The sequence below is a fragment of the Corythoichthys intestinalis genome, chromosome 12, assembly GCF_030265065.1.
Source record: "Corythoichthys intestinalis isolate RoL2023-P3 chromosome 12, ASM3026506v1, whole genome shotgun sequence".
Taxonomy (NCBI): domain Eukaryota; kingdom Metazoa; phylum Chordata; class Actinopteri; order Syngnathiformes; family Syngnathidae; genus Corythoichthys; species Corythoichthys intestinalis.
The window spans coordinates 25392948-25412052 of record NC_080406.1 but is presented as its reverse complement, the minus strand read 5'-3'; the positions used below and the strand labels follow the sequence as shown (position 1 = coordinate 25412052).

The 19105-nt window shown below is 38.7% G+C and overlaps 1 protein-coding gene across 1 annotated transcript; it reads left to right on the top strand.

Moving 5' to 3' along the window:
* The first annotated feature begins 2558 nt into the window (after nt 1-2558).
* On the top strand, nt 2559-18641 carry LOC130926507 (acetylcholine receptor subunit alpha). Its single transcript, XM_057851429.1, has 9 exons — nt 2559-2782; nt 5425-5567; nt 5652-5696; nt 5786-5895; nt 6197-6392; nt 11747-11984; nt 14821-15044; nt 17663-17899; nt 18053-18641. The coding sequence occupies exons 1-9, from the start codon at nt 2740-2742 to the stop codon at nt 18179-18181; spliced, it is 1365 nt and encodes a 454-aa protein (XP_057707412.1). The 5' UTR covers nt 2559-2739; the 3' UTR covers nt 18182-18641.
* The last annotated feature ends 464 nt before the right edge of the window (nt 18642-19105 follow it).

Here is a 19105-nt window from a genome sequence, read left to right as displayed (position 1 = left end):
GGGTGTGTGGTTGCAGCAAATCGCTCTTAATTCAGATGTTGCCAAAATGGTGATTTGACCCTAAGTGAGATGAATGAGGCGAGTTGTTGAGCGAGCAGCTGATTGAATGCATGGTGGTTTGAAGGATATTGAGTTGACTGACCCGTCACAGGGGCGCCAAGCACAGGAGACGTGACTCCAACAATCAAAAGGGTCAATTTTGTATTGCTTTGCTCTCAAAATAACAAAGCTTAAAAGGAGTCATGAATTTGGAGAAAATATTTTTTATATTTGAGAGCTATTTCACCTAAACTAGCTGATTCTTGCACGTTGTCAAAACTGAATATCTAGATATCTAGATTCAATGTACCAGTACGTAATGTGTCCAAAAAAATCTAAATTATTATTAAATAATGCTCACCTAGAAACTTTCACTTCAAGGTTTGCATCTTCAGCTTGTACTTTTACATCCATTTAAAAGGAGACCCATCATATGCCATAGACTTCATAATGATATTGACGGGACACGGGGCGCAGGACCGATTAACAAGGGGCTTGCATTGTTGCCGTGGCCGTCAAAGCTGACTGAGTGGAATACCAGAGAAAGAGCTTTTTTCATTGAAAATTCTTGTGAATAAATGCTTAAATCCCTGAATTCTTTACAGATGTGTACGTAAAACAGTCTCGATTCTTGGTTGAAAGCAAAAAAACGGGCAGTCAGCTTTTTTTCTACGTAAATACGTCGAATGTGCTACTAGTCTTTAAGCCACTGTGATCGCCACCTTATAACCACAAAGAGTTTTTACGTTGAAATCTCTTGTAAATAAATGCTTAAATCCCTGAATTCTTTATAGATATGGACGTAAAACAGTCTTGATTCTTGGTTAAAAGCAAAAAAAAAAAAAAAAAAACTGGGCAGTTAGCATTTATTTTACGTAAATATGCCGAATGTGCTGCTAGTCTTTAAGCCACTGTGGCGCCGCCTTATCCAGAAAGAGCTTTTTACATTGAAAATTCTTGTGAATAAATGCTTAAATCCCTGAATTCTTTATAGATATGGACGTAAAACAGTCTTCTTGGTTAAAAGCGGAAAAAAACTGGGCCGTTAGCATTTATTTTACGTAAATATGTCGAAGTACGATGCTAGTCTGTCAGTCAATGTGGCGGCAGCCATATGTAAACTGAGCTTTTCAGGTGAAAATTCTTGTAAATAAATGCTTAAATCCCTTATTTTTTATAGATATGGACATAAAACAGTCTCGATTCTTGATTAAAAGCAAAAAATAAAAAATAAAAAAAAAATAAAGTGCAGTTAGTATTTATACATCGTAAATATGTCGAAGTACGATGCTAGTCTGTAAGTCAATGTGGCAATCCCCATACGTAAACAGAGCTTTTCCAGTGAATTTTTTTGTGAATAAATGCTTAAATTCCTGATTTTTTTAAACAGATATGGCTGTAAAACAGTCTCGATTCTTGGTTAAAAGCAAAAAAAAACAAAAAAACTGTGGTTTGTATTTATTTTTTGTAAATACTGTATGTTGAAGTACGATGCTAGTCTGTTAGTGAATGTACGTAGCTAACGGCCACCTTACGTAAACAGAGCTTTTTGGGTGAAAATTGTGAATAAATGCTTAAAAGCCTGAATTCTTTATAGATTTGGACGTAAAAACAGTCTCAATTCTTGGTTAAAAGCAAAAAAAAAAAAAGTGCAGTTAGCATTTATTTTACGTAAATATGTGGTAGAATGATGCTGTCTGTTAAACAATGTGGTGGCAGCCTTACAACAAAGAGCTTTTTACTTTGGAAATTCATGTGAAAAAATGAAAATATAATAATTACGTTGAATCCTCTAATAAATCACTTCTGAGACAATCCTTCCTGTTTGTATCGCTGTATGTGTCGCTGCGACCGACTGCGAATAACTGAAGCGGATTTTGAGTTGGCTCCCTACTTGAAGGCGTGGCGCAGTGAAGGTCGAATCTGACCTGTCAATATCATTATGAAGACTATGCATAAGCATAGAGAAATAGCCCCCCCAAAAAATCCCCCGAAAGCCCTAATTCACTTTTCACCTTGTTTAGAAATGTCAACTGCTAGATTTAATAAATTATAAAAATGAGGGTCATAAGTCATTTATTTAATAAAGAAACATGCTTCATGGCTTTTATTTTTGTTATTGTCTCACATTTTAGGTTATTGAATTTCTTTAAATTGTATGGATGTGTTGCTTGAAACAGTTTTTTTCCCCCCATATTGATGGTTTCTGCAATGGAAACATGATATGGTAATATTAAAAGGTGAGTTAGCACTCGAATATCAAATCAAAGATTAAAAAATATATATATTAAAAAAAGTCTCAAAACTGTCCCATAACAAAAAACTATTTGTGTTTCAGTGGCCTGAGTCTTTTCATTATGGTCATTTACCATCTCATTGAGGTTGTACGCCGGCCGTCAAGATCACCGTGGTGTATTTTGGTGACGGATTAGCTTGGCATGTTGATCTCACAAGGCGCGACGCAGAATGCGTCCCTCTCGAGTAACGTGGGGTTGGCAGTCATTCACTCAGCCATCAGCTGTGGGACAATAACAACACGACTACTGCCAAGAGGGAGCCAGCAGGAGGACTAAGTCATTTGCCGGTGGTGAAAGAATGTTTTAGGGACTCCAGAGAGGTCAAACCTTGGCAATTTTCAGGTGTTGGAGAGGCGACTTGCTGAAGTTGGAGAAGACTTTTGGAAGACTGGATCAGTTGACGATGAATGTGCAGTCCTACATTTTTCATCTAATCATCCTGACAGGTAAGAGCCCCTTGAAAAGTGAATGGGATGCATATTTTGTTTTTTATACTCATTTCAAAAACACATCACATTTTAAATACATATTCAAGAGACTGCCAGGAGATTGCAACCTGATCCAAATCAAACTTAATGAGTGATGTTGATATTTGAGTGACAAGGGCACGTGTGCTCGTCCTCATTTGGCTTTTCCATCTTTTTTCCCCATCTGTCAGCACGCCTCGGTCCCTGCGTGATTACCAGGACCAGACCGTTCTGTAATAGTTTTTCCAATTGAACCATTCAACCGTTCACACGTCTTTGGAAAATGACCTTGGAGCCAAGGTCAAATGAGAAGAAGAAATTGGTCCTTCTTTTGACATGGGCATTGAGGAGTGTATTTGGAATATAGTACATTCATGTTTTTTTTTTCATTATTTGATGCCGAACACAGATTCCAATTATTCCAACCTCGAAATTTCCACCTTGTTCAGAGGTTACCACAATACTTGGCTACATTTTCAACATTTGCTAAATATGAGTAATTTGCCTGTAATTCCATATTTTCAATGACAAAATCATTGAAGACATGTTCAATTTCTTTTGTCCCAGTGACCTGTTACTTTTTAACACAGAATAACACCTTATTCTTAATTGAAATTTTAGTTTTTCAGTGGTTCGCGTGATTTCACAACAAATGCCACCTAGTAAGACACACTTTGTCTCCGACTGGTTGTTTTTCTTTGAATCATGGGCATCGTGTCGAGCTCTTGTTTTTTCTCTCTATCAACCATATTTTGCAGTTGAATCACACCAATGGTACTAACTCATTCGCTGCTATTAAAGTGCCTATGACAGCAAAAAGCAGGTTTATTTCATATTTCACGCTGTATTTTATACTTCTGAATGAAATGTGTGGAAGGATATGTGTGGAAGCGATCGTTTTATTTATTTAATTTTTTTAATCCCGTGCCGTGAAAATGAGTGTCTTCTCGCTCCAGTTCCGGGTTGAGGAAGAATGCGAATGTGATTTCACCCGAGTCAGCATCTCACAAGACAGCCATTGCTTTATAGCATGCAGATGGACTGCGGATTCAGCTGATTTTGCGGATTAATTTGTTTATTTTTCGCATCATGCCAGCCCAATGTGCTGCAGGCTTTGTTGCTGCACCAGGGAGAGTGTGAGGCTTTTTGGTATTTCCAAAAGATTCTTGCTCACCGCGATGGGCAAAATAAGTCTGACAATCAAGAGACTAGTGGACAGATGACTAAGTGAGTAAGCTTCGTATTTTATATTATGTCAAATACTGGGATCATGGCAAACATTTTAATAAGGAGGTGGCTTGCATTTTGTGGGTGATATAATACTACTCCTGTATTGTTTACATTTTGGGCGTTTCCCGTTCTCTCCCCAGTGACGAGCACTGCCTGCCCGCTGCCGTGGGCTGGCCGATCAATAAAAACAATCACCCACCGCCGTGTGTGACATGAGTTGAGGTAGTTTTGTGTGATTTGTCATTTCCGGCGTTTCCCTTTCTCTCCCCGGCGACGAGCACTGCCTGCCCACCGCAGAAAAAATTTGGAAACGCCGCCTGTTTCGGGTTAGCATGTCGGCTAGCTGTCACGCCTCCTGCTTTGTTTACACTCTTTCCTCTGTCTCTGAAGCAGTGAAATGACAAAAGCCTAACTCCAGTGGCATAAAATACCGTTCGGGTGATGCAAGAAGTCGACAGTTTTGACCATTATGCAGTAATTTTGCCCTATCGTACTGAATAAATGCATTTTTTAATATTTCATATTCCACTTAGCACAATACTGTTATTTGTCATGACCATACCATTTATTTAGCAATTGGGGAAAAATACTTAGATAACAATAATATCCTGTTAAAATATTGCAGTAGAGAGATTGAAACAATGAAATTTTGCTGCTCTCTGTCGCAATTTTCCTCGTTCTTAATCGTCCCCCTCAATGGGCTAAATTCTAAATCAGCTGAAATCGTGACCCTGCCGACGTTATCATCCAGCTGGGGACGCTAGAATGTTATAATGACAGGTGGGGCTAAACGGCAGATTTAAAGATTAATTTCTTGTCATCTACACTTTTCCAAATTGTTGTATATACTAGTAATTAAATCGACTCAAAATATGATTCTAATTCACATAATAAAGATTTTTTTTATGCTGTCACAGGCGCCTTAATGTCCTGGGGAATGAGTAATTAAATAAAAAAGATGACTAATTCTACATTTTTGACTAAATAAACCTTTCCTACTTCTCCTGCTTATATTTCAACAATTCATTCCACAGTATTTCAGTTAAGTGTCAGATTTACAGCATTCATGCACAATTTCTACAAAAATACAATTTCTATTTACTAATTTTACTGACTTTATTGTCACAATGTCAATGTGATTTAATATAACATTTCCTTCTTATTTTTTTAAATTTCTTTTTACTATAGGCACATGTAGTAAAAGTGCCTGCCTGACACGTCACGTCTATTTTTATCACGTTCGTAAGACAACATAATCGCTTCCCAACACAAATACAAGCAACCACCACACAAGAGTCATTACTCTGTTAAACATGATTGGTGCAAATCTCTTTGTAAACAAGCCGGTTTGAGCTTCCAGTTTTTTTTTTTTTTTTTTGCTTCTTCTGGAGCTGCCACCTGGGCTTCTGAAGATGAAACTCGACTTGTCAAAACCCTATTCACCGGTTACAACAAGGTGGTCAGGCCCGTCAGTCACTTCAAGGACCCTGTGGTTGTCACTGTCGGCCTGCAGCTGATCCAGCTCATCAGCGTGGTATGATTTCAGATCACAAAAAAAGAGTGTTTGCTGAGATTTAACATCTTATCATCCGTCTAACTATATTTGCTCTATCCATAGGATGAAGTCAACCAGATTGTCAGCAGCAACGTGCGACTCAAACAGGTTACAGAAAACTCAACTCGTTGGCTGCCATTGATGAAGCAAAACTGACAACATGCTCAAGCTTCCATTCTCTATTTGTGCTTTTCCAGCAATGGAAAGATGTCAACTTGCAGTGGAACCCAGAGGATTATGGCGGCATCAGAAAGATCAGAATTCCCTCCACTGACATTTGGCGGCCGGATCTGGTGCTCTACAACAAGTATGTCATGATGCCTCTTTGATTCTTGCTATTTGGGATCTACAGTGAGCTGAAAACAAGCAAAACACCTGTCAGTAGTGTTATCATTTCTACAGTACACTTGTGAAAGCTCGGCTAAGGTTTCATCAGGCTAAATATAGCCTTCCATATGTTACATGTGACACGTAGCACTGTTTCTGCCCCATGGATAACCCGCCGGGCTGCCACAACAGCGAACGCTGAGCCCAGGGTCGTCCTCGGGCACCGGTGTCGCCTTGTGTTATCATTTAAATAACAATGTGTGTTTTTTGTCTACCCACAGCGCCGATGGTGACTTTGCCATTGTGCACGAGACCAAAGTGCTGCTGGAGTACACAGGGTTGATCACGTGGAACCCTCCCGCCATTTTCAAAAGCTACTGTGAGATCATTGTGCTTCATTTTCCCTTTGACCTGCAGAATTGCAGCATGAAACTGGGTACCTGGACCTATGACGGAAACTTGGTCGTCGTCAATCCTGTAATTATGCTCAGTACTTTGTCTTTAACTCATTCGTTGTGTGTGATGGTGTTAGAAATTCCAACTAATGAGTTAGAGCAGGGGTCTCCAACGTATTCCACAACGGCTCGCTGTGGGTGCAAGATTTCATCCCAACCAAACAAGATGACACCTTTTCACTAATCTGTGGCCTATACCATGAAGCCGGTTTTCTGGCTTAGCAGGGTAACTTTGAGAGTAACTTCATCACGTGCGACCTAAGTTCGCAGCTAAGCGAGACTACGAAAGGTGGATATGTTGGAACCGAGAAGTGTTGCCATGGCAACACACGCCACACGACAAACCTGGTTGTCTCAGAGTTAGATCTTGCTTTACCCCAAGATTCCAATTAACCACGCTCTATTTAAACAGCACTCCTCCGTGGCCGTGTCCTCCTGACAATGACAGCATACCTGGACGACCCATGCGACATTGGCGCGCGGATTGTGTGGGGCTCTCTTTGGAGGGCACGGGTTTTTGGAGACCGCCAGAATCCGCTGGCGTACCCGGAAGATGTTCTCCATGAAAGATAGATTTTCAGCTGAGGGAATTCATTACCTGTGCCAGGTGATCGAGGCGGACGTCACTAATGTAACCCGCCGAAGTCAGGCCCTCACAACCGCGCAGATTGTGTGCCTGTCCGTGCGGTCTTTCGCCAGGGACAATATATGCATTCCATCGGTGATGCTGAGTATCTGCATAAGAACACTGTATGCCGTGATATTCGGCGTGGGGTATGGAAACGCTTCAAATTGAATGTTGAAATCCCTGAATGTAAACGAATGCGTAGCTTTGCTCTCATACAAGAAATTTATTTAACAAACTTTTCCAGCGTTATTTCGTTGTGTAAATGCATTTATAGTAATCATAGAAATATGTAGACTATTTAAACATTGAAAACTCGAAGGGATCAAAATAAATGTCAAATCCACTGATAGGACAGACGCACAAATGTAAAAGATATCAGTGATTATAGAATATGCATCTTACAGTCTTGTTTAACTGTGAAAATTCGTTACAAAAGACGGGCTTTAATTTACCCACAAAGAATGGCATCCCCGCATTTCCTTCTTCTCCTGAGTCCACACAAATATAACATCAAATTTTGGGGGAAGGGGTTCGGGTTTGGGCCTGCAAATCAAGTTAATTGATCGGGCTTGGGCTGGTTCGGGCTGGATTTTTTAGGCCCAAACTAAAAAGAAAGGACATACGTATTCATACAGTCAGTGGGACTAAACATACAATCATCCTGCTTCATGTGGTGATGCGCGATAAAGTATTTCTTACAGTTAACGTACCAAATCTAATTTTATTGTCCTAACAGCAGGCTTTATTTCTTTTCATGGACATAAGTAAACTGGCATATTGACGCATTCACAAATCACACGATCTGTAAATTCGCTGCCAACAGACCCGTCGTGCTCTACTCGCCGAAGCGGTGTTGGATTTCGCTGTGAGGGTGGATTTTAATTCCTCATAACTCCACATGATTATCGCGCATTCCTCCTCCGTGAAGTAAGGTGCCCGTGCCATCGTCACAAGTAGTGTTTGACTCTGGTCTCCACCCCCTTTTATGTGAACGCGCAGTAACTCTGACTGGGTTGACAAAGGTTCGACTAATCAACCTCATAATCAGCGCCGTAGCACTGATTGACCACAAACTAGACAACCAGGTTTTGTCAACTCCGCTTACCCACTGGTAAACTGGATTACTTCTGGTGAGGTTGAACTCCGTTCGTAGTATAGGCCACTGGTTTTTTACAAGTGCAATCAGTTGATGGCAGTCAGGTGCTGCTTGTTTTGGCAAACACCTTAATGATTCAACTGTCTGTGCTGGATCGGTTGGGAAAAAAACCAGGACCCACAGTGGGCCTTGAGGACCGGTTTGGAGACCCCTGGGTTAGAGAACAATGGGTTATTTTGGGGGTCTCAACATATTCTTGGAATTTTTAAAAAATTATTTTAATTTTGATCTTTTTTGGGGTTAACCAACTTGTGTAAACTTTGTAGTCCTACTCCTCCATCATTTGTAAACTGAAGGTCTTAAAGGGATACACGGATAGAAAGGCTTATAGTACTTGAAAGATAGACATTATTATGAGTTAAAAAATAATTTGATATTGAAACCCCTAATCATGTTTTTGTTTTTATACAATTTGTAAAATTAGTTTAACTAGTAGGTCGCCGTTGTTGGTGACGTCGAAGGGCGGTGACGTCACATGGTTACACTGCCAGGCTCCCACAGTTTGACTCTAGCGACATAAACATGTCATTTGTTCAACGCTTTCAATTTGAAGAAGAACATTAATGAAGAACATTCATGAACATGACAGCACTGTCGATAATTCACAAAACGAGCAGCAAAGCAAAATGAAAAGGAAAGACGGGATGAGACGAGACAAGAGTAGGAAAAAAAACGGTGTTCTGCCAAAATGTGCTACACCGGCGAAACGTCTACAAGAGGCAAATTTGACAACCAAAGTACTACCGTGCATTTTCAGCTTCTTTGTTTAGATGCATACAGACAGAACACACTAAAGATGACTTAAGAAAATGTACCGTATTGGCCTGAATATAAGACGGTGTTTTTTTGCATTGAAATAAGACTGAGAAAGTGGGGGTCTTCATATATTCACGGTCTAGAAGTTATACCCACTCACGACGCTAGATGGCGCCAGATATCATTGAAGCAATGTTCTGTCATGACAGATCTCAGCTACTCTCAAGTTTAACCAGTTTGCATGATTATATTCCAATGTTTTTCCTTATTCAGATTTGTTTCAAGACTACAGTTACAGTTAGACTTCACTTTGATGGTTATTGCAGTTATTGCAATGTTGTTGTTTTATCACAATAGATTGGTTTATTTACATTTCAAAAACCAGAAGCCATTCATTTACGAATGTGATTGCACTTTAGTTTATATATTTAAATTTTCAGATCTTAAGATTTGAATGAGGCAAAATTACATGCTTTTTCTCTCAAACATATTGTTATATTCATTTGTTTCAGATGTACTGTAATTATTTTCTGCATAAAAATTAGTTTGGTGTTCAAAAAGTCTTTTTTCAAACTTGAGTCTTGAAAAAGAGTGGGTCGTCTTATAATCAGGCCCGTCTTATATTCGGGCCAGTACGGTAATATCAAATAAGGGTGGTTTAAATATGCTACGTGACTCTGTGGTCAACAGATCAACAATCTGCTTTAAAGTTACGAAAGAAATCACAAGTATTTTGAGGCAATGAAAAGGTAATAAAAGACTCAACAAAAACACAAATAGTAAGTAGTCGCCGCTTTTAACTGATGTGCACATGTGTTCGACGTCTCGCAGCGTAGAAGGAATTGGAGGTATTTCATCTAGTGACAGTGACAATCTACGTCATCACCCCGAGCCTCTATTGCGCGCATAAAACATGGCGCCCTCCGTAGGTCAAAACATGTACAAAATATTATAGATTTTTAAATCAATCACAACATTGTATTTGTTTCTAATAACACATTTTAGTAAAAGATTATGGCTTATTAGAGCCTATAAGCCTTTCAGTCCAAGGTTCCCTTAAGACACTCTTTCCGAATGATTGTTTTCCCCATAAAATGAATGAATAATACAGTATATACTAGTAATATAAATATATCTATAATGCAGCCATAACAATAGACATGAAGACAGGAGAAACACACGTACTCAGTAGGCACAATAATACAATATATATACACTTGTGCCTAAATATAGCTTGTTTAGATTGTTTAAATGTGGGTGGAAGAATTGTTTGCTATCTGCTAAATACAGCTTGCTATGAGATGAGATTAGTTCACTGGAACCATACAGTGCTCATATTTCAATTTTTGCGTGAAAATCAAAGCAAAAAATAAAAAACAAAAAATCTGTCCCACACATCATATATCTAAAAAACAAACACACGCCCAAGTCTTGTAATGTGTATCTCTAGCACTGCTGTTGATAGCTTTTTCCACATTTACTTGGCTTTGGCTATCAAAAATTACCTTTGTCTGTCTTTGGAGATCACTGGTTAAACCTATACAGTGATGAGCAGAAGTATTTGCACGCCTTGTGATTTTGCCATTTTTCACCCACTTAGAAAATAGGTGGAGGTCTGAAATTTCAATCATAGATGCATTTCCACTTATAGAGACATAATTTTTTTTAAAAATCCAGAAATAACGTTGTATGATTTTTCATATAATTTATATGAATTTACAGGGGTTATTAAGTATTTTGACCCCTGAGAAAATCTGCTAATATTCAATACAGAAGCCTTTGTTTGCAATTACAGTGGTCAGACGCTTTATGTAATTCTTCACCAGGTTTTCACATATTAAAACCAGTATTTTGGCCCATTCCGCCACACAAATCTTCTCTAGATCTGTCAGGTTTCAGGCCTGTCATTAAGAAACAGTAAGTTTCAGCTCCATCCAAAGATTTTCTATTGGCTTGAGATCTGGAGACTGGCTAGGCCACTCCAGAACCTTGATATGCTTTTTACACAGTGCAACGCGTCGCAGGGCAGGATGAGTGCATATAAGTAAAAAAGGGAGCAGACTTCCACTCATGCACTTTTAATACACAAAAAATAAATAAATCCAGCTCAACTACTCGTCACTCGGGAATGCAACGGACCACGTACACATGATCACACTTTACTCCCCAAAAAGTATGTAGCAACTGAAGAAGAAAGTGAACATACAACATAAAGAGGCACCACCGTGTGGTGGATGTCCTAAGGAACAAAGAGGATCACAGAAGTGACCGTTACATAGTCCCCCCTGATGAGAAAAATGGGTGGTTACTCATGAGGTAAAGGTGGACTTTTTTTTTTAAAGGTAGATTGACAACTATTTAAGAGTCATAATTATTGCTGATTCTCAAGCATACAAGTACTTAAGTTAGTAAATTACAAAGAAATTATTTTAAAGAATCATTTTTTTTCATTATTATGTCTCTATGAGTGGAAATGCATCTATGATTGAAATTTCAGACCTCTATTTTCTAACCCCTTAGGTATAAAAAAGAATCTGAAGCATTGACATGTCAGATGTCCACATCTAAGTTAGAATAGCAGCTGAATAAACCAAAGCCTACCGTAATTGAAATGCTACAGCTGTTGACAGAGGAACACATTTGTAGTATGAATCCACTAATAGTAGTCATCAGTCATTTGCGTGCTTTACAAAGCATGTGAAAGATTTTGAGGCTGATGTTCAAACATAGTACTCTATATAGTTGGAGCTTTTATTATGTTATCTCATTTCTCAAGTCACCACTAAGTACTGTAAAACTCCAGATATAATCTTGCTTTGTTGCTTTGCTTCCCCAGGATAGCGATCGTCCCGACTTGAGTAACTTCATGGAAAGCGGCGAGTGGGTGATGAAAGACTTCCGCAGCTGGAAGCACTGGGTGTACTACGCCTGCTGCCCAGAAACTCCCTACCTAGACATCACCTACCACTTCCTCATGCTGCGTCTCCCCCTCTACTTCATCGTCAATGTCATCATCCCGTGCATGCTCTTCTCCTTCCTGACCGGACTTGTCTTCTATCTGCCTACAGATTCTGGTAAACTGCTTTGTTCCAACAGCATTTTAAAGTCATCTAAATATGTGCAACATGTACCAAAGGTTGGGTATCTGTTGAGTTTTATCTGATACCAGTTTTACTCTGTATAACCGCAGCCAAAGGTTTTGAGACACTTTGTCATCATACTGAAGGGTCTCAAAACTTTTGACCGAGGGCTTGATGTTGAACCGTTCCTGTGCTTGAACGGTTCTTTTAGTAGTTATTATAAAAAATAAAAAATTAAAAATTAAAAAAAAGAAAGAAAGAAAGAAAGAAAGAAAGAAAGGAAGAAAGAAAGAAAGAAAGAAAGAAAGAAAGAAAGAAAGAAAGAAAGAAAGAAAGAAAGAAAGAAAGAAAGAAAGAAAGAAAGAAAGAAAGAAAGAAAGAAAGAAAGAAAGAAAGAAAGAAAGAAAGAAAGAAAAAGAGCCAACTATACAGTGGGGCAAATAACTATTTAGTCAATCACTAATTGTGCAAGTTCTCCCACTTGAAAATATTAGAGAGGCCTGTAATTGTCAACATGGATAGACCTCAACCATGAGAGACAGAATGTGGGAAAAAACAAACAAACAGAAAATCACATTGTTTGATTTTTATTTTTTTTTTAATTGCAAATCATGGTGAAAAATAAGCATTTGGTCGATACCAAAAGTTCAACTCAATACTTTGTTATGTACCCTTTGTTGGCAATAACGGAGGCCAAATGTTTTCTGTAACTCTTCACAAGCTTTTCACACACTGTTGCTGGTAGTTTGGCCCATTCCTCCATGCAGATCTCCTCTAGAGCAGTGATGTTTTGGGGCTGTCGTTGGGCAACACGGACTTTCAACTCTCTACACAGATTTTCTATGGGGTTGAGATCTGGCTAGGCCACTCCAGGACCTTGAAATGATTCTTACGAAGCCACTCCTTTGTCGTCCTGGCTGTGTGTTTGGGATCATTGTCATGCTGAAAGACCCAGCCATGTCTCATCTTCAATGCCCTTGCTGATGGAAGGCGATTTTCACTCGAAATCTCTCAATAAATGGCCCCATTCATTCCTTCCTTTATACAGATCAGTCGTCCTGGTCCCTTTGCAGAAAAACAGCCCCAAAGCATGATGTTTCCACCCCCATGCTTCACAGTGGGTATGGTGTTCTTCGGATGTAATTCAGTATTCTTTCTCCTCCAAACACGAGAACCTGTGTTTCTACCAAAAAGTTCTATTTTGGATTCATCTGACCATAACACATTCTCCCAGTCCTCTTCTGGATCATCCAAATGCTTTCTAGCGAACCGCAGACGGGCCTGGACCTGTACTGGCTTCAGCAGGGGGACACGTCTGGCAGTGCAGGATTTGAGTCCCTGGCGGTGCATTGTGTTACTGATAGTAGCCTTTGTTACTGTGATCCCAGCTCTCTGTAGGTCATTCACTAGGTCCCCCCGTGTGGTTCTGGGATTTTTGCTCACCGTTCTTGTTATCATTTTGACTCCAAGGGGTGAGATATTGCATGGAGCCCCAGATCGAGGGAGATTATCAGTAGTCTTGTATGTCTTCCATTTTCTAATAATTGCTCCCACAGTTGATTTCTTTACACCAAGCGAAGAGTGAAGAGTTACAGAAAACGGTTGGCCTCCGTTATTGCCAACAAAGGGTACATAACAAAGTATTAAGATGAACTTTTGGTAATGACCGAATACTTATTTTCCACCATGATTTGCAAATAAATTCTTTAAAATTCAAACAATGTAATTTTCGGGGGGGGGGTGACATATGTTGACAATCACAGGCCTCTCTAATCTTTTCAAGTAGAAGAACTTGCACAATTGGTGGTTGACTAAATACTTATTTGCCCCACTGTATATAAATTGTTTAGGACAAACCCTTAACTCATCAGGTTGTTATTAGTATCTTATTCTGTTCAATGTTAAGTCTTCGCATATCATGACTTTTAAGTGAAGCACAGAAATTTCTGACACTGAGAAAAAACATTTAGCACACAGTAGCCCATAGGTTAATCCCAATTTTAACCATGCTACAGGTTGCAAGTCGATGTAATTTGGTTTGACTCGAAATGTTTCTAGTTTAAGTGTCTTAGTATGCAAGATTTGTGGTTGGCACTAGGTTATTTACCTAAAGAGGAAAGACTAATGTCATTGTCCTCATCAGTAAACCTAACTTTTAATCACCTCGCCTTGTGCAGCTAGTGGGTAGCGTCACTGACGTCATGCTTGTTTCTATCGGAACAAGAAAAAAAGCACAGAAAAGAGGTGCTAAATGTTTGTTTTTAATTGCTAATTGGTGTGTAGTGATACCTTGTTGGTAAAATCTCAGTTGTGTATGAGAATGCATCAGCCTGAGGTCTTCCTGACTCCTTCACAAACAGCTCTTCTCCTGTGCACATCTGGCCCTCTTCCCACTGTGTGCGTTTGCCTCATTACACAGCGTCCCCCTGTGCTGTCATGTCTGAAAGCAAGCCCCCTCTTTCATGTATAATACATCACTTGAGCCCTGTTTCTAACACCGCTGCTGCCAAAATACACTCTGTCATAACTGCCAAGCAATGGGAAATGGCATGCTTTGCATTTTATCAGTAATACATTTGATTAAATCTAACAATGTTTGATTTTTGCAGGCCATAATTGATGAGAGGATCAGCTGGAGGCCTCACATATATTGAGCATGTTTAATTTAGAGTTGCGGAACACATAGTTAACGTAGGCAAATATGAAAGTATTTTAGATGGACCAGTGACTGCGATGTATTCGAACTTCCATCGCTGTCAATGGCAGCCACCGAGCTACATACAGTACATCCCATGTTTTGCCACCTGCTGCACTTTTCCTTGTGGTTCAGGTGAGAAGATGACTCTGAGCATCTCCGTCCTACTATCTCTAACTGTCTTCCTGCTGGTCATCGTGGAGCTGATCCCGTCCACCTCCAGCGCCGTGCCGCTCATCGGGAAGTACATGCTCTTCACCATGGTCTTCGTCATTGCCTCCATCATTATCACCGTCATCGTCATCAATACTCACCACCGCTCCCCGAGCACCCACACCATGCCCGAATGGGTGAGAAAGGTTAGTAGATGACTCAATGTTATATCCAAAAAGTAATGTGCCAAAATCATCACGCATTTATTCATTTTAAAATAATTGAAATAGACTGACTTATTAATTACGAATTAATTAATTAATTAGTTAGTTAAAATTGATTAATTATTAATTTAACAAGAATCAAAATAAGACTTAAAAGTCTTTTTAACAAGTAAGTAATTTTAACAAATTAAAAGTCATATCGGCTTGATGTTGTCTGTGCCGCTGGTGGTGGTCACATTAAGCAATTGTAAAGAATGAAATAAAAGCTTGAAGTTATATACAATATTTGTATCCAGCTAATTATTAATTTTTTGTGTGTGTGTGTTTTTTTGTTTGTTTGTTTGTTTTTTTTTTTTTTAAGATACCGCAATGGTTTTGACACATTCTTTTTTAATCACCCTGTATACTAGCAATAAGTACTACAGTATTATGTATGAGCCGATTGCTACAGGGATAAACTTGTCTTTTTGTTATATTGCCATCTAGTGGACATTGTTGAATTTTACTAGGGAACAGAATATTATTTGAGTTATTTACATCTGACAGCTGTTTTTAAATGATTTTGGAGGGCAGAATCTAAAACTGATCTCAGTTTTTCTCCATCACGTACAGTTTTTAAACAATAGGATCGCTATTTTCTTAAGAATAAAATAAAATATTGTACTTGACTTGACAACCGTTTGCTTAATAGAGATTTTCAAATATTGACATACAATGAAGTATGAAAGACTATTAAACATTATTACCGGTTTATTTCCACAAGGAATATAGCTCCTTTAATTATAATTGCAAGTAGTCTCAACAAAGTAAGTACACGTAGGTACACTGCCGGCCAAAAGTATTGGCACCCCTACAATTCTGTCAGATAATGCTCACTTTCTCCCAGAAAATGATTGCAATTACAATGCTTTGGTAGTAATATCTTCATTTATTTTGCTTGCAATGAAAAAACACAAAAGAGAATGAAAAAAAAAAAAAAAAATCATTATCATTTTACACAAAACTCCTAATACGCCTAACACTTGGTAGCACAACCTTTAGACGAAATAAGCTTCCGGTATCCATCTATGAATTCCTTACAATGCTCTGCTGGAATTTTAAAACATTCTTCTTTGGTCAGCTGCTCCAGGTCTGTGAGATTTGCAGAGTGCCTTCTCCAAACTGCCATTTTCAGATCTCTCCACAAGTGTTCTATGGGATTCAGGGCTGGACTCATTGCTGGCCACTTTAGAAGTCTCCAGTGCTTTCTCTCAAACCATTTTCTAGTGCTTTTTAATGTGTGTTTTGGGTCATTGTTGTGTTGGAAGACCCATGACCTCTGAGGGAGACCCAGCTTTCTCACACTGGGCCCTACATTATGCTGCAAAATTTGTTGGTTGTCTTTAGACTTCATAATGCCATGCACACGGTCAAGCAGTCCAAAGCCAGAGACAGCAAAGCAACCACAAAACGTCAGTGTACCTCTGCCATGTTTGACTGTGGGGACCGCGTTCTTTTCTTTGAAGGCCTCGTTTTTTTCCCCCTGTAAACTCTGTGTTGCCTTTTCCCAAAAAGCTCTACTTTTGTCTCATCTGACCAGAGAACATTCTTCAAAAACGTTTTTGGCTTTCTTAGGTACGTTTTGGCAAACTCCAGCCTGGATTTTTTATGTTTCTGGGTCAGAAGTGGGGTCTTCCTAGGTATCCTACCATAGAGTCCCTTTTAATTCAGACGCCGACAGAGAGTATGGGTTGACACTGTTGTACCCTCGGATTGCAGGACGGCTTGAATTTGTTTGGATATTAGTCGAGGTTCTTTATCCACCATCCACACAATCTTTTGTTGAAATCTCTCGTCAATTTTTCTTTTCGGTCCACATCTTGCGAGGTTAGCAACAGTGCCGTAAACTGCGCACGGTAGACACAGGAACATTCAGGTCTTTGGAGATGGACTTGTAGCTTTGAGATTGCCCATCTCAAGTCCTTAGAGAGTTCTTTGGTCTTCTTTCTTTTCTCCATGCTCAATGTGGTACACACAAGGACACCTAACAAAAGTTGAGTCAACTTAAATCCATTTTAACTAGCTGCAAGTGTGATTTAGTTATTGCCACCGCCTGTTATCTGCCACAGGTAAGTAACAGGTGCTGTTAATTACACAAATTAGAGAAGCATCACATGATTTTTCAAAGGATGCCAATACTTTTGTCCGGTGCATTTTTGGAGTTTTGTGTAAAAAGATAATGATTTTTTTTGTTTTTCCCTTTTTTTTTTTGTGTTTTATCATTGAAGGCAAAATAAATGAAGATATTACTACCAAAACATTTGTAATTGCAATCATTTTTTGGGAGAAGTTGAGCATTATTTACCATAATTGGAGGGGTACCATACTTTTGGCCAGCAGTGTATGCTTTGTGGAGAAAAAAAACTTGATGTGCCAGGAAAAAAATGACAGCAATTTTGGAATCAACATGCTTAGTTTGGATCAACATAAAACATTTACTCACCCGATTTAAAAAAAAAAGTATTCCCCTGTGTAGTAGTTGAGATAAAAGATGAAAAAGCAAGACATTCATTATTTTTTTAAAAATTTTGTGCCTGTGTTCTTTTTCTGGTGGAGAGCAGCTTTTCATTGAAACCATCCCAAACATCATGTTCTTCTCAACGATGAAGCGTCCTGGAAAGGAAAAGCCGGTGAAGAACATCTACGGGGGCGACTTTGACATCTCAGACATTTCAGGCAACCAGGCTTCTACCGTGCCCTACCAGTCACCGATAACCAAAAACCCTGATGTTCGCAGTGCCATTGAAGGAGTCAAGTACATTGCGGAGACCATGAAATCAGACGAAGAATCCAATAATGTAATTAAAAACTGCGCTGTTTTAACTCTTTGGCTGCCACTGACGGTGATAAAAGTCCAATCCATTTTGCCTTTGGTCATGGTCAAGTGGCAGTAAATGAGTTAACATCAATCTTCACTGTGGCTTATTTTGTGTATCTTGCACTTTTTTCAGGCTGCTGAGGAGTGGAAATTTGTGGCTATGGTACTGGATCACATCCTGCTATGCGTCTTCATGGCTGTGTGTCTTATTGGCACATTGGGAGTGTTTGCTGGACGTCTCATTGAGCTGAGCATGCTCTAGATTAGTCATTTGCAAACTTTTTTTTAACACCTAAAAATGAAAAAAAAAAAAGTAGAATTTGCTGCCATTGACGGCAATAGATGTCCAACATATTTTAACTGGGAGTGTTGACAGTAATCATTTTTACTGCTATCAAATTCTGAGTCTTTATGCTCTTTGTGAAATTTAACAATGTGACATGTTGATTTCTTTATTTGTTTTTACCCTTATGGATTGTGGCGAATCCATATTTGCTCTTTTGGTGCTCTCAAATGACTTTTTTATGCTTTACATAATCATTTCCGATGCCTGTATCATATGCAGTATAATGATGGAGTAGTTTCATATTTTTGGTACTTTTTGAAACTGATGTAATGTAATACATGTTAATGTAACTACTGTAATACATCCTGTGAGAATTATGATGTTAGTTTTTTTGCAGTTTATATGTGTGACTTGAATGTTATATATTGTTTTAAATCTATTGGCTCTAAAAAAAAAAAAAAAAAAAAAAAAAAAAAAAAAAAAAAGGCTTGTTGTGAGAAGTATGTCGGGAATTCATCATAAGAATGATCATAACACAATGATTAACCCTGGTAATTAAAAAAAAAAACAATAAAAAAGATAACAATGTTTAAGTTTTTAAAATGGCCAAAAATAGTCACTCGCCCTATAAAGAGTCCAGGTCGTGTCAAAGAAAAAAAATAAGTTTTTATTATTATTATTATTATTTTTAATTTCTATAAATAGTAACTTGCTCTATAAAAGGGTGAATGTCAACTTTTTAAAAGCTGTCCAATGTGACCACTGTCCCTGAAATTATTAATATTGTGTATTACCCAACATGTGGGCGTTAAGTTCTTTTTAAGTTTGCAAAAATAGTCACTTGCCCAATGAACTTTTTCGGACAAGTAACATAAAGGCTTACGAGTGTTCATTGTGTTG